At 38.7% G+C, this 13,949-nt stretch overlaps 2 protein-coding genes across 2 annotated transcripts; both read right to left on the reverse strand.

The window, feature by feature from the left end:
• Positions 1-199: 199 nt before the first annotated feature.
• On the reverse strand, positions 200-2,966 carry stoml1 (stomatin (EPB72)-like 1). The gene is made up of 7 exons (XM_085412274.1): positions 2,663-2,966; positions 2,206-2,312; positions 1,974-2,123; positions 1,100-1,303; positions 811-1,018; positions 535-735; positions 200-436 (listed from the first exon to the last, which is right to left on the reverse strand). Exons 1-7 carry the CDS (start codon positions 2,802-2,804, stop codon positions 231-233), a joined length of 1,218 nt encoding a protein of 405 aa, XP_085268400.1. The 5' UTR covers positions 2,805-2,966; the 3' UTR covers positions 200-230.
• Positions 2,967-3,732: 766 nt separating this feature from the next.
• On the reverse strand, positions 3,733-7,136 carry nr2e3 (nuclear receptor subfamily 2, group E, member 3). The gene is made up of 10 exons (XM_085411078.1): positions 7,009-7,136; positions 6,725-6,897; positions 6,514-6,606; positions 6,101-6,245; positions 5,894-5,997; positions 5,517-5,780; positions 5,172-5,356; positions 4,808-5,048; positions 4,619-4,724; positions 3,733-4,491 (listed from the first exon to the last, which is right to left on the reverse strand). The coding sequence occupies exons 3-10, from the start codon at positions 6,599-6,601 to the stop codon at positions 4,359-4,361; spliced, it is 1,266 nt and encodes a 421-aa protein (XP_085267204.1). The 5' UTR covers positions 6,602-6,606; positions 6,725-6,897; positions 7,009-7,136; the 3' UTR covers positions 3,733-4,358.
• Positions 7,137-13,949: the final 6,813 nt, after the last annotated feature.

Consider the following 13,949-nt stretch of genomic DNA (forward strand, 5'->3'; position numbering starts at 1 on the left):
AGCTCTGCCACATTACTGAAGCTTTTATCTAGTTTCACAGCTCTTTTTATAATCATGTTTCAAACAGTGTTGCATAAAATAACCTTCAGAAAGCACGTTATCTTTGTAAACAAGCATTTACTTGGAATTTGTGAGAAATTATAAGAATATTACAGAAATTCAGTCACAGCATACATGAAAAACACAGTTTATAGTTAAAATTAAAGATTTAATAAATTAATTAAAATGTACTATAGTTGATGTTTCTTAAGTAGCTTTATGAGTTCTTCCAGCTTCATGGCTGTTTTAATGTCTCCCTGGACTTTAAGTCTGCCACTTGTAAAAGCAGCTATTGGTCGCAGTTCACCCTGAAACATGTCCAGAAGGTCACAGTCACTCATATTCAGGGTTACATCTGGTTCTCGACACAAGGACCCTTCCCCAGCTGCACCGCTACCTAAAGTACAAAGAGAAATAGACAGATTTCATTTTTTTTATGTTTTCGTACACACATTTAGCGCCAAGTAAAAATTCCATAATCATGACATTTATCACCTTGGCTCAGATCCACATAGTAACGGCGCTGTTGTCCATCTCCTGAGCTGATGTCAAACTGATAACAGGCCCCAACCTGGCGGACCAAAGACTCAGAGAGGAGCAGCTTGACTTTGCTGAGCAGCTCTTCAACACAACCTGGTGTGGCAGTGACAGACTCGGCAGCACTGCTGAGCTCATCCGTAAATGCTATGCTGTCCTCTGAAGAAAGAGGTGAAGATTACAGCACTAATTATGGAAAAGATGCAAGAAGATTTTTTAAGTGTTCTGTCTTACCCTGCTGAGGCCGTGATGTGGCACCGTGGCTCAGAAAGTGCATGGCCAACTGCTGAATGGGGCCAGTGAGGCCTTCAAGTCCAGGTGCAGAGGGCATAATCAGGGGGGCAGAGGGGCTGTCCTCTGGGGCTTTCAGTAGAGAACCAAGGGTAAGCTCTACTCTATCCACCTCCAGCCCCCAAGGACGAGTCATCTCGTTTATGTCCATCTGTAAACATGAAGCATGAATGTAAACATGAACTGATACAGCAAAAGAAATCAGCACAGAGTAGCTAAAGCGTGTCCTCACCCCAAGATATTCCCCTAATTTCACTCTCTCAGTTTGAATCTCCCTGACGGTCTTCTTGGCCAGGCTGTAGGTCAAAGCCTTCTGTGCCGTCATTCTGGTGGAAGCATTGAGATCCTGGACTGACACCACTGACAAGACTGGGTTCCAGATCCTGAACTGGATGTCTGCTCCCACTGACAACACACCACCATCCCGAGTAGTCACCTATAACAGCACAGTGTACTGACAGCTGAACTTACATGAAGCCAAACTGGCAAACGAATTAGTACATAAGCATCTCCTCTTAAATAAATAACATTCACAGCTCCTAAGAGGAATGGCTTTGCAAAAATCTGAAGCTCAATTGAATATAAATTATGCCATCAACTTGAAGTTTGAATTGTTTTTGTCTTTTTTTAAGTGTATTAAAGGTAAGAATGACAGGCTAAGCCATATGAGAAGGAAAAAATTATCTCCAGCACACACAAAATAAATTTCATGGAACTGAAGTTACTGCTTTTAAAACATTTTTAAATGGTAAATGATGCGTATAAGATGTGTTTTACCAGTATCAGAATTCAAAAGTGTTGTGTTACAGTGTGGCAAGAGCAGAAAAATCAGCTGATCTTATGCAATCAGAAACCAGGAAACAACGGCACACAGATCATGTATTTCATCCTATGCTAACCTCTCCTGTGGCTTAAGGATAAAAAGATATAATGTAACACTTCTTTAGCTATTAATTATCATGTACTGTACATGTATATGGGCAGAGTGGATCTCATCCAAAAGACTATCAAAACCATGTTTAACAAACATGCTGAAACATCTTTTTATTTATCTTTTTAAATGCCACAGGCCAGCTATACCAATAATAGCATGTCTGGCAGTTTACCTGGCAAGGGGGGATGTTGAAAGCACGGGTGCGCAGATCTACTTTCTGCCACTGATCAATGAGAGGCAGCACAAGGACGATACCAGGGCCCTTTGGAGGACATATTCGACCGAGACGAAACACTACTATCCTCTGGTAGTTTGGCACAGTCTGAATTGGAAAAAAAAAAAACATTGTTTATTCTCAACAAGTGAGTGGAGATGCTATGGGTGCAATTTTAAGCCAAACTTACTTTCAGTACAAACCATCCCGTTATTGGAAAGGTTAAAAAGGTGCAGATGTAGACCAGGGAGATGACAACTAGGTTGCAGATCCACGACAACCATCCCTGGGAGGTGTCTAAAAGGGAAGAAACCCCAAGAAGGGGTTATTTTCATTACTGATGGTCAAGTTAAGTCACTCGCACCAGAGCTATGCAGTGTACAAAGTGTGCTAGTATGCTAAAGTATATGAAATATAGGAACAAATGACTAAAGTATTGTGATAATGTCATATCGTGGGCTGTCTGATGATTCCCACCTCTAATATATGAGACATTTCATTATATTCTTTGTGTATTTTGATATAACTTATGTTGACGAAAAAGAAGTTAAGTGTCTGTCTTACTTTCTCTTTGAAGTGAATAACACTCGTACCCTAAACCACAAATTATGTCCCCCTAAACCAGCTCGTGTTAACTAGTGTCCTACCTGTGAAGTCGTTTTCAGTAACATTGGGGATGTAGTCAAACGAAAGGCCTTTGTGGTAGTTGTTAGAGTCCACAAACAGACCAGGAGTCCTCGGAGTGCTGAAGTCCCTTTGAGGGAGCAGGCGATACGAGTTTTTAAACATTGGTAATTTGAAATAATTGCTATCGCCTAATTAATGCACCTTCATACTGTTTATCGGGCACCGTGCAAATGTCAGCGCGCCAAAAACTTTGTTTTCATACACTTTTACTTTAGCTCACTATCCTGATGCGCTTCCGTGTTTTTGTTTTGCTACGCCTCTGCTTCTTCCTCTTCTGCCACGGAGGCTGTCAAATAGCCTTTAGGCGCATTAGCGCCGTCCTCTGGATTGTGGGCGATAATCCCGATAAACCCACAAGTGAAAACATATATTCAATAAAAACATTATTAAATAATTAATTAAATAAATTCATTTTGCAATTTTGCAGGTCTTCTGCAATTTGGGTCCCTCACATTCTAAAGGTAGGTGAAGCCCCTCCTCTCATTAGGTTCAAGGTTGAAATGTAGCCTGACACGCTCCTCGACATGTGCAAAAATGGGGGTGGGGGGGTAGATGCATTACACTGCATGTTTATAATCCATCTGTTAAAGTAACATGGACATATTAAAAGTACTCCACTATATGTTCGAGTCACAGTTTTTTGTCTTGACCCCAAAGCCTATTTTTATGCACTATACATTTTCCTTATGAATTAAATGTTATCTCTTTTATTTTGAAGGTACTATGCACAATATTAACATAATGATAATAATAAGAAAAATGAACAAATATACTGCACTGCCTCACCCCTATATTACTCATTTGTACAAATCAACTTTTAAATTATGTATCTGAAGTAGTGTTCTAAACAAATGTATGATATGATATGCATACATATATATGATATGATATGTATGCATGAGAATGTGATGCTCTGTTTGCTCTCGTACAAAACGTGGCCTACCACAGAGCTGTTGCACCTGTGGATATAATTATCTTTTACCCAGTATAAATATGGTTTTCTCTTTCTGTGTCATACTTTTAATATTTTTCAGACCATCTAGAACAACCTGATACATTTAATACAATTCAACAAAGAAAATGATGGTCACAAAACAGTTGGAAGATAAACCTATCAGAGCTCTTTGGTTTCTGTTTCAAACATGTGTTATACATGTTCTTCTCAAAAGATGAATACTTTTTATGCTGAATTCTATATTTTATAGTGTTTATTGCATTATTTATTTACTCTATTTGAATCAAATAGAAAAAAAAATCCCAGAAATCATTATACTTGACAATACAACTTCATATTTATAGACATTTAAAACATTTAAAAACATGTTTGCTGGCATGTACTGTTATTTCGCTTGTTACTCAGTACGCTGAATGATTAAGTCTAGCTGTAAGCTTCACAAGACGACTTTGTGGTTGTAACTTAACAGAAAAATGTGCTTTAATAGAATGCCATAACCAGAAGTTGCCTTTGTCTTGAGGAAAAAAAGCACAGTTTCACATAAATGTCTCTGATCCATTCATGACTGTGTTTTTCAAACAGTAATATGTCAAAATATCTTTTGTCATAAAGGCTTTTTTGCATTAAACATGAAAGAAGTCATCAGCAGAATGCATGAATTACACAGTCACACAGCTTGCAGGAAGTTTTCCTCCGTGTGCTTAGTTTTTGAACATGTCACACAGCAGCTTCTCCATGGGTGTGCTGCCAATGGTCCTCTGAAAGAACAGCTTAGCGATCTTCTCTGAATTCACAAAGCGGAGGGAAGGCAGCAGAAGAATTAATCTCCCAAACCTTGTTGGACAAAAACAAAAAGAGTGTGAGCTAAATGTTTCTGTGGGGGGGAGAGATTTGACATTCTCCAGCTGTTATTATGTTTGAAGATTTTGTGGTATTTTGTTAGAAAAGAAAGTGCAGTTACCTGGCACCCTGGTTGGGATACACTGAATGGATGTGCTGACCCAGCAGCACCTGTGACTGGGCCTGCAGATTCTCCACCTGTTCTGGATCTTTAAGGTTGCGTACCTCTGCGTGGGAGATTCAAACAGCAGACATCGGTTTGGTGATCCAGAAATCAGTGACTACCATCGCTGCATCAGTGATTCCTTACCTGGCTTAAACAGCACAATGGCCTTCAGACAGGCAAATTCTGTCGGGTCAACAGTCAGGGCTTTAAAGCGACTAAAGACTTCTTCTAAGATCTGCAGGTCAGCAGTAAGAAGGTTGATATTGGCTTGCTGTGGGGTAGAAAGGTCTGGCAGAGACAAAAGAGGACAGCTGTCCATGGGCAGAGACCACTGGATGGCACACAGGAGGAACATCTCACTCCAAGCTTCTTCAAGAAGAATCACCTGAGGATTTCACAGAAATGTTGAGCATCTCATTAGTCTCACACACTATCCATATATGTTAAAAAAAAAAAACATTTTAAGATGCAAATACACAAAGAAAAAATATCTGTCTACAGGCCTCACCTGGTCACGAAATGGCAAGTGAGCAAACACAGGCAGATTTTTTGCCCACTTGACTGACATGAAGAGGAGTCGTGCCGATGTCTCATACACATTCTCTGGACAGCTGGAGGTATAAGGGGACAAATGGCTGTCGAAGGGAGTGAGGTCCCTCTCTGAATTTGTTGTCACATCAATATTTTCCTCCACTGTGTAGCAGAAAAAGAGACATAGGCATTACAATCCAAATATCCCACACCGTAAAGTCAAATCAAAAAGTCTGTTTTCAAAATATTTTTACTCATTTCAAGACAAATAGGTTTACACCTCTTTCTTCCAAGTTATTTTACCTCTTTCATTTGATCTTACCGTCCTCTGGCTCCAGTTTTGCACAGGTCTCTGCAGTCAGCAGGCTGACCATAAAGCGGTGGTTGTTACTTATGTTGCTGCAAAGTTTTACTGTGGCAGAAATTGGAGCTGACGACGTGACCAAAGGCCTGGAGATGACTGCTGAGTAGGTGTCAGAGGGGCTGAGCGCTTGCGTGGTGACCAGGTGCTCCTTTTTGGTTTCGACATTTATAGAGTCCGGACTGACGTGAGCTGTGCTTCGAGGCTGTCGCTCATTCTGCACAGCTGCCACAACAAAGCACAGGAAAAGCTACACCATCTCACAGTGAGGCTTTAGGTATTTCATATCAATACGCACAGATAATATCTACAAGGTCTGCTTTTTCTGAGTTTCTCACCATCTTTGTTCATGCCAGCCTGGAGGCACTTCTTTAATCGACAAGCTTGGCACTGGTTTCGATGCGCTTTGTCAACAGGGCACCTGCCATTTCCAGCCTGACACCTATGAAATAAAGACACAGATGGAGTTCAAATGCACTTCCTTAATTGTCATATGATTGTTTTCCTGTTATGTACAGCTGCCTTTCACAGAGCCACTTGCCCACCTATAGACGAGTCTTCTCCTCACACTGCGCTTGAAGAAGCCGCTGCAGCCGTTACAGGCAAAGATGCCATAGTGTTTGCCACTGCTTGAGTCAGAGCAAACTTTACAAAGCAGGCCTTGGCCAAACGATTTACGCAGACCTTTTTCTGTAGAGAATAGATAGTAGAAATACTTAAAATAATTTCAGATTCTTTTGAGCACCAACGCTATTTTAACTACAGACTGATGTAAAATTAGCTCACTCTTTTACGCATTTTGAGCTTTGTGTCAGATTCTGTGTGTAAATCTATGTATTTAAAACTTTGTGAGCATTAATTATGAGTCTAGTCTGCTGTACTGAGAAGCCTTTAACAATCATCATCTAAGCTTTCTAAAATCTTGCACATTTGTAGTAATTTGTAAGTATTGGCTCACCTGATTGAGCTCCGTCTGTGCTCTGTTGCGTGAAGTCCTTCAAGGTGTCCGATGAAAACATGTTCATCTTTGAAATCTGCTCCTCCATCCTTACTGAAAGACATATAAACATAAGATGACTTCCTGTTTTGCATGAACTGTTTTCTGTGATAAAGTACTGGCCACAATTTTCCCAAAAACATGCTCATCAAAAGTTTTTTCTTTACACTACCTCACAGAAAGCTTCAGGGAAGCTCCTTAAAGAATAAGCCTTGTTGAGTGATCTGGATACAGTGCTGATGTTCTTGTACTGCTTAAATCTGATGAAGGTGGGGTCAAGGGAGATACAACTCGCCGTCTTCTTTCTTTCTCTCTCTCCAGAATGAGTGTGAGAGCTTGAGTCGTCTGGAGGAAAACAAGGAGATTAGCACTGGGCGCTGTGTAAGCAAATGCTGATTTGTCATCCTCTTAATCTTTACCGTCTATAAGGGTAAATCAATCAGTCACACCACTTACAGGCACTAAGTATATTCATTCCTCTTTCCTCTCTCGCTCCTTCTTTCTGTCTCTCTCTGGTTATTTTGTTAGTTGTGGTTCCTAGAATATTTAAAAGTAGGATGGGAGGCAGAGTCTTTAGCTTTCAGGTCCCTCTTCTATGGAACCAGCTCCCAGTTTGAATTTGGGAGACAGTCACCCAAGATTAGGCTTAAAACATTCCTTTTTGACAAAGCAGGGCTGGAACAGGTGATCCTGAATCCACTCTTAGTTATGCTGCAATAGGCCTAGGCTGCTGGGGGTGTCCCATGATGCACTGAGTGTTTCTACAGCACTCGACATCTAATCATTAGTTATTGTTTATTTCCAATTTAAAGTGCATTGAGGGGACTGCTCTTGTGATTTGGCACTATATAAAAAACAGAATTTTCTCTTAGATTGTTTTCTTCCCATCCTGTTTTGTTCTGTTCTGCTGTGAACGATGTTCCCACATTACTATAATTAGTCTGGCTGTATCGTGCCAAATGATATTACAAGACAGCAACTTTTTCTCCCTAAAAACATCAGTGTTGGTTTATTTGCTCATGTGTTCAGAGATGCAGTTTAGCCTTATGGCACTACAGTTCTGCGCTGCAAGGATTGTATGAATGTCACTGTAAGGATGATTTGCAGAAGAAATTTCGTGCTAGCAACAGCCAACAGGCAAACTATTATATTAGTGCTCATTAGCAGCAGACTGTCTTGTTTTGCTTTGTTTTATACCAGAATTAAGATGTTCCTTCTGTGCCATATTGGCTCTGTCAATGACATTACAACCTCAAGAGAAGATAGCCACCCCAAATTAGCAAAAGAGCTTAACCTTCAATGAAATGTGATCTCCTTCTGGGTGAGGGGTCACGAAAGAGCATAATGAGAAGAAAAAGAATTAGCACAAAGATTGAAAGAGCAGCAAAGGGTTGAACCTTAATTCCATTTTACTGCCATATGGTGGCTTTTCTCTGAAGCCCCCATCTGCCTAATTGAGTGATGCAACTTATTTTTAAGAAAATTTGAACTAGATTAACTCAAATGAATCCTTTCTTGCCTTGAATGGCTTTATGGAAATTCTCATCTCTCAAAAATCTAAAGAAATCTGCACACTATTTTCTGTATTGAATATTGCATATAGCTGACCACATATAACACCATAACAAAGACACTAATACTAATGATTCCTACAGTCTCCATAGACTGAATTATATAATGTCAGTCACTCTTGAATTTAAGAGACCAACATAGCATTGAAAACAGAGCTCTTTTTGTTGCCCTAAACTGGTGTATAAATGGATTAAGCATGGGTCGTCTTCAAATTATGGTTGTGCACATGGGGCCACGTAAACCCAGAACCTATAACACTCACAGGTTTGACACGCTGTGGTAGCTTGTGAAATTATATGAAAAGACTAAATGATAATTACAAAACCTTTTGTCAGTTATGTTACCATCAGCTTACGAGAGAATGAACAACTAAATAAACCTTTTTTCTACAAAAGGCAAAAAAAAAAATTCTTAAAAAATTTTTTCAAACTGATTCTAACCAGAATAAAATAAAATCAGGAGAAGAGCCCACGCTGCCCATCAGGGTTTGAAGGGAGGGAGACAGGACATTAGAAGGGAAAGACTGGTAAGGAAGTTGTACCGGCAAACAAAATTAAGTTGGAGGTGACTGCCTGGGTCAGAAAGAGCTGTCAGATGTCCTTGATGAAAAATGGCATCAAGCTCATATGATAGGAGGGGTGATTCGTTTGGATTCTTTGGTGGTGATGAAGTGGGAACTTTTTGAGTGTCAGTGACCTTCAACTCTGACTCTGTTTGGACAATGACTGAAAGACACAAGAAATATTTAGAAAGAGCTTAGTATAAGTGCATAAGTAAAATATATTTTAAAAATAGTTTTCATGACAAACCAGAGACTTCCTGAGTGGTATGTGAATCGCTTGTTTTATACTATATTGGTAGTTATATATCAGATGTTTTCCTACTACAGGCCTCATCCATACAAGTGGGGTTTTTTTTTATTACTTAAGCACTTTTAACCTGGCATTCACACACTCTGGTGGATGCATCAGGGAGACCGGATGGATGGCTGAATGGATATTTTTATTCATTTGTCATCACTATTACTCTCTTTGATATTTTTATTTTGTTCTCCTTTATTGCTGCTATTTTCTTTGTTTCCCACTTTTATTTAAATCCACCCAACTTTCTGTGCTGGTGAAGGCAAATGTAGCATTTGATGTAATAAATAAGGCTTTGAAAGTCCATACATTCTGGACACCTTAATTTAGCACATTAGCATTTACACTTCACACTTGGTGACAGTATAAAGTTACAGTGAAAACGACCTCTGAGGAGATTCATAAGTCAGAAATACATATTTAAGTATGGCAACCTGGACACCCACATCAGATTTTGTAGCACGTGTGTTCCTCACATGTCAGGGTGAGATGATTATTTTGTTCTTAACACTAGGAACTACACATGTTAAGTCCTTTTTAGCTCAGTTTTTTGAGGGGTTGACTCTCTTCCGCACAGTTAAGATGCTGCAGCCATCAGCAAGCTCCTGCTTTGAGTCTTTTATCTGCCAGGAATAACTGTCACGTTTCTTCCCTGCCCAGCCCTGTGATTGTTGTGCAGACACGGCACAATCTTTAGCAGCATGCTGCCATGAGCTGTTTAGATGATTATGTATTTAGTGGAAACATTTATGAGGACAGCGCCGGTCATGTGATTGGACACGCGTCACCAGTAAAACCTTGGCTCTGTTGTTTGCAGATCAAACAGATCAGTTGCTCATTACTTTAACCCTCAAATGCATGGGTCATTTCAAATGCCTTGCATTCATTTAAGGGTCAGGAATGGCATTATCTTATATCGCATATCTACATTTTGTGCATATTAAAGACTTATTATTGTAGTGAGGTGCATTGCATAAAAACTATGTGCCCTGCAAAAAACAAGGAAGGCATAATTTTATTGTCCTTCGCAGGATGCCCTTGAATGCTAGTTCACAAGTCTTTGCATCAATCTAAGCAGCTTTTTGATATAATCTCCTTGAATGTCAGCAGTTGTCAAAGAGTGAGATTAACTTTTAAAGTTATAGTGGTTCTCTACAGGATCCTCAAATTTGCCAAATCATAAAATAAATGACCATTCTTTATTTGGATTAGGATTTTTATTCATTTAAACTTGAACTTTTTCGAGATTAAAGTAATTAAAGTTTAAAATAGTAATAAGTTACAGTTTTGTACCAACTTATATCTAAACTTAACCACCTCAAATATATAGAAAATAAAGCACACTAACCCTAACCCTGACAGGCTAATGATATTGTTCCCCATATATTAACATATGCACAAGCTTTGATTACACAGAACTCAGCATGTCTGTGTGATTCTAAATGGCCCCAGTGATAGGTTAACCGAGCTTGCTTGCTTAAGCTTTGTTGTGTTTGGTTCAGCATTTCCTGGGGACCCCCCTCCCCCAACTCCACCCCAATCAGATGAATTACAAGGAGTGAGGTGTCAGCACTAAGGATAGGGATTGGCCCTCCTTGCCATCTGCTACCATTGCTTTAATCCACGCAATGACAAAATCAGCTATCTTGGCCCACATCAGAGTAAAGTCAACTCTATTCAACAGATGCTCGCTGACAGCTACTGTGAAATCTGTGTTTCTGCTGACAAATTAATCTTATTTGGTTGGATCAGTTGACTATTTCCCAGAAATGTCAAAATAAGCCAGGGATAAGTGATTTACTTAACAAAGCCCACAGTGCTCAAGTAAAAGTCCAGCACACAAAAATAATAGGTTAAACTGCAATGACAGTAAAGACTTATAAAAAGGAAGCAGCCGATAGAAGTCATGTATATACACTGACACTCACAACAGCATCCTAAAATGATTTAAAGCAGGGCCATTCACATAGTTCAATGCCTTTATTTTATTTTTTAACATAGTCATTCCCTAGGTGGTCTGTAGAGGGAGACACACACCACTAGACTGTGTTACAAAAGTGAACCAACTAAGTAAGACCAAATGATGAATCAGAGTTGCTGTATGACCCACTGGAACATTTATGGGCTTACACATTACAGTTCACTTACAATAATAAGGGTCATGACCACTGTTACTTCAGAAGCAGTCTGGATTTCTGTGTAAAAACACAAACAGCCAGGGAGAATTGAAAGTGTCTCTTTGTGCAAGAGCAGTGCTGCACCAATGTTCTGAGCCTTATATAGACTCTCTTATGGCATCTTAGGGCATTGCAGCATTTTTGCACTGCTTTTGTAGCAACACAGTGGCACAGTTGTTAGGATTGTTGCTTCGCAGCAAGGTCCTGGGTTTAAATCTGACCAAAGCGTTTCTTTGTTGAGTTTGCATGGTCTCTCTATTTCTGGGTTCTTTCCAGCTACTCTGGCTTCCTCCCACAGTCCAAAAATGTAAAGTTAAGGTTAATTTGTGATTCTAAATTGCTCATAATAGTGTGAATTTGCGTGTGAAAGGCTGTCTGTCTGTCTGTCTCTGTTAGCTGTGCGACAGACTTGTGACCTGTCCAGGGTGTACTATCTCTTGCCCTGTGGTAGCCTGAATTGGAGAAGTGGAATGATGGGTAATTTTATTTTTTATATGGCATCAAAGTAAAGCTGAAAGTTGTAAACTGGTCTCAGGTGGACTGTTTTGCTCAGATTGGTCTGTTATATAGTGTTGGACTTGGGTAAGGGACAGCCTTTATGCTTTTGAAAGGATGCTTATCTGTTTTATAAGCTTTATAATTAGGCCAGACACAGTCATGTGTCTTTTGTCTAGTTATGCTGCTACAGGAACCTGTCTATGCATTTTACCACTGTGACACATTATTCCCTTTGTGTCTCCCACCTCTGTACCTTTGTGCTTACATATCTGTGGTTTCTGGCCCAACAGCCTCCCAAGTGTCTATTCATCACTGCACACTTCTTTTCACTCTGCTCTCTTCACTTCCAATCAACCTTTACAGACAGACGGCCACCCATCTGGATAAGACGTCCACCCATTTGGAATAAGCACTTAGTCACCGTTAGGTGGCTAAGTGTTTATTCCAGGATGGTTGGCAAACCTAGGAAAAGGGTTGCTGTTTTAATAATTCCTCCAAATAAACCCGAGATTATTTTCATTGGCTAGTAAACGGTGGTGGTTTTTCTGTTTATTTTTTAAATAAACAGTGATAGTAATGATATTGATATGATAGTGGTTAAAAGAGTCATTGAGGCTATTATAAAACCATTTACATACATCTGTAATTTATCATTTCAAACTGGTCGATTTCCAGACAGAATGAAAATAGCAAAAGTTATACCTCTATACAAATCTGGAAACAAACACCATTTCACAAACTACAGGCCTGTCTCTTTACTACCTCAATTCTCAAAAGTTCTTGAAAAACTGTTTAAAAACAGACTGGAAAAATTTATAGATAAACATAAACTACTCACTGAGAGTCAGTACGGATTCAGATCAAGCAGATCAACATCATCGGCACTATTAGATTCAATAGAATACATCACAAATTCCATAGACAAAAAGCAATATGTGGCTGGGTTATTCATAGACTTGACAAAGGCATTTGACACTATAGATCATGATATATTAATAAGAAAACTGGAACGTTATGGTGTCAGAGGGGTAGTTTTAGATTGGGTCCGGAGTTATTTAAGTGACAGAAAGCAGTTTGTGAAAATAAATGGTGGTTGCTCCTTATGTATGGACATTGCTTGTGGTGTACCCCAAGGGTCAGTTTTGGGTCCAAAATTCTTCAACTTGTACATTAACGACATCTGTAAAGTGTCCAAAGTATTAAAAATGGTTCTCTTTGCTGACGATACAAACATTTTTTGCTCTGGTGATGATCTGCAGAATTTATTGGAGGATATGACTAATTAAATAAGTAAAGTGAAGTTCTGGCTTGATAAAAACAAATTATCATTAAATTTGAATAAATCTAAACTTATGTTATTTGGAAATAGTAGTTTAAATACAAATGCAAAGATTCAAATAAATGGTGTTGATATTGAAAGAGTCAGTGAAAATAAATTTCTGGGGGTAATAATAGATGAAAAACTTAACTGGAGAGCTCACGTAAGATATATTAATTCCAAAGTATCACGAAGCATTGCAGTACTAAACAAGGCAAAACAGGTATTCGACAGAACATCACTTCATATTCTCTACTGTTCACTGGTTTCACCATACTTAAGCTATTGTGCAGAGGTCTGGGGCAATAACTATAAAACCACATTACATTCACTTTTTACTCTTCAAAAGAAAGCAATTCGAATCATCCACAATGCAGGTTATAGGGAACATACAAACTCACAATTTTTGCAGTCTGAAATATTGAAAATTGACAATATAGTGAAATTCCAAACAGCACAAATTCTATTCAAAGCAAAAAATAAAGAACTGCCAGGTAATATTCAGAGTATGTTTTTTTTGAAAGAAGGAAGTTATAATTTAAGGGGTTTTTGTAACTTCAAAACAATGAAGGTACGTACTACAAGAAAAGGCTTTTGTGTTTCTGTTCAAGGAGTGAAACTATGGAACAAACTGAATATGGAATTAAAGCAATGTCCAAACATAAAACTGTTCAAAAAGAGTTATAAAAATATGATCTTCTCGATCTATAAAGAAAAGGAAAATATTTAAATTAAGTGAATGTCTCTATTTAAAAACAAACAAACAAAAAATTCATGATGTGATATTATAGTATATAGTATATCAGAAATCTGTTCACTATTTTTATTACAAATTATATCAGTAAGGAAGCTGACTAAATATTCACTGATAATTTATGGGACAGGGGTGGGATTAAATAAGTGTATACTTCTTCCCACTCCCTTTCAACATGTAAATTAATCAGAATGTTTTTTTGTATGTAATTTGTATAG

The sequence above is a fragment of the Rhamphochromis longiceps genome, linkage group LG7, assembly GCF_057381845.1.
Source record: "Rhamphochromis longiceps isolate RC_006_pf linkage group LG7, R_longiceps_female_GT1.1, whole genome shotgun sequence".
Classification (NCBI taxonomy): domain Eukaryota; kingdom Metazoa; phylum Chordata; class Actinopteri; order Cichliformes; family Cichlidae; genus Rhamphochromis; species Rhamphochromis longiceps.

What these genes read in the sequence shown, in the direction of transcription:
- nr2e3 (XM_085411078.1), bottom strand. Translation starts at nt 6,601, where the DNA reads ATGGAGGAGCAGATTTCAAAGATGAACATGTTTTCATCGGACACCTTG. An exon ending in AGGAGAAGACTCGTCTATAG is followed by an intron (nt 5,998 to 6,100) that starts GTGGGCAAGTGG and finishes TTTATTTCATAG; the next exon opens with GTGTCAGGCTGGAAATGGCA. An exon ending in TATCCCAACCAGGGTGCCAG is followed by an intron (nt 4,492 to 4,618) that starts GTAACTGCACTT and finishes TTGTCCAACAAG; the next exon opens with GTTTGGGAGATTAATTCTTC.
- stoml1 (XM_085412274.1), bottom strand. Translation starts at nt 2,804, where the DNA reads ATGTTTAAAAACTCGTATCGCCTGCTCCCTCAAAGGGACTTCAGCACT. An exon ending in TCAACATCCCCCCTTGCCAG is followed by an intron (nt 1,304 to 1,973) that starts GTAAACTGCCAG and finishes GTGCTGTTATAG; the next exon opens with GTGACTACTCGGGATGGTGG. An exon ending in CACATCACGGCCTCAGCAGG is followed by an intron (nt 736 to 810) that starts GTAAGACAGAAC and finishes CTCTTTCTTCAG; the next exon opens with AGGACAGCATAGCATTTACG.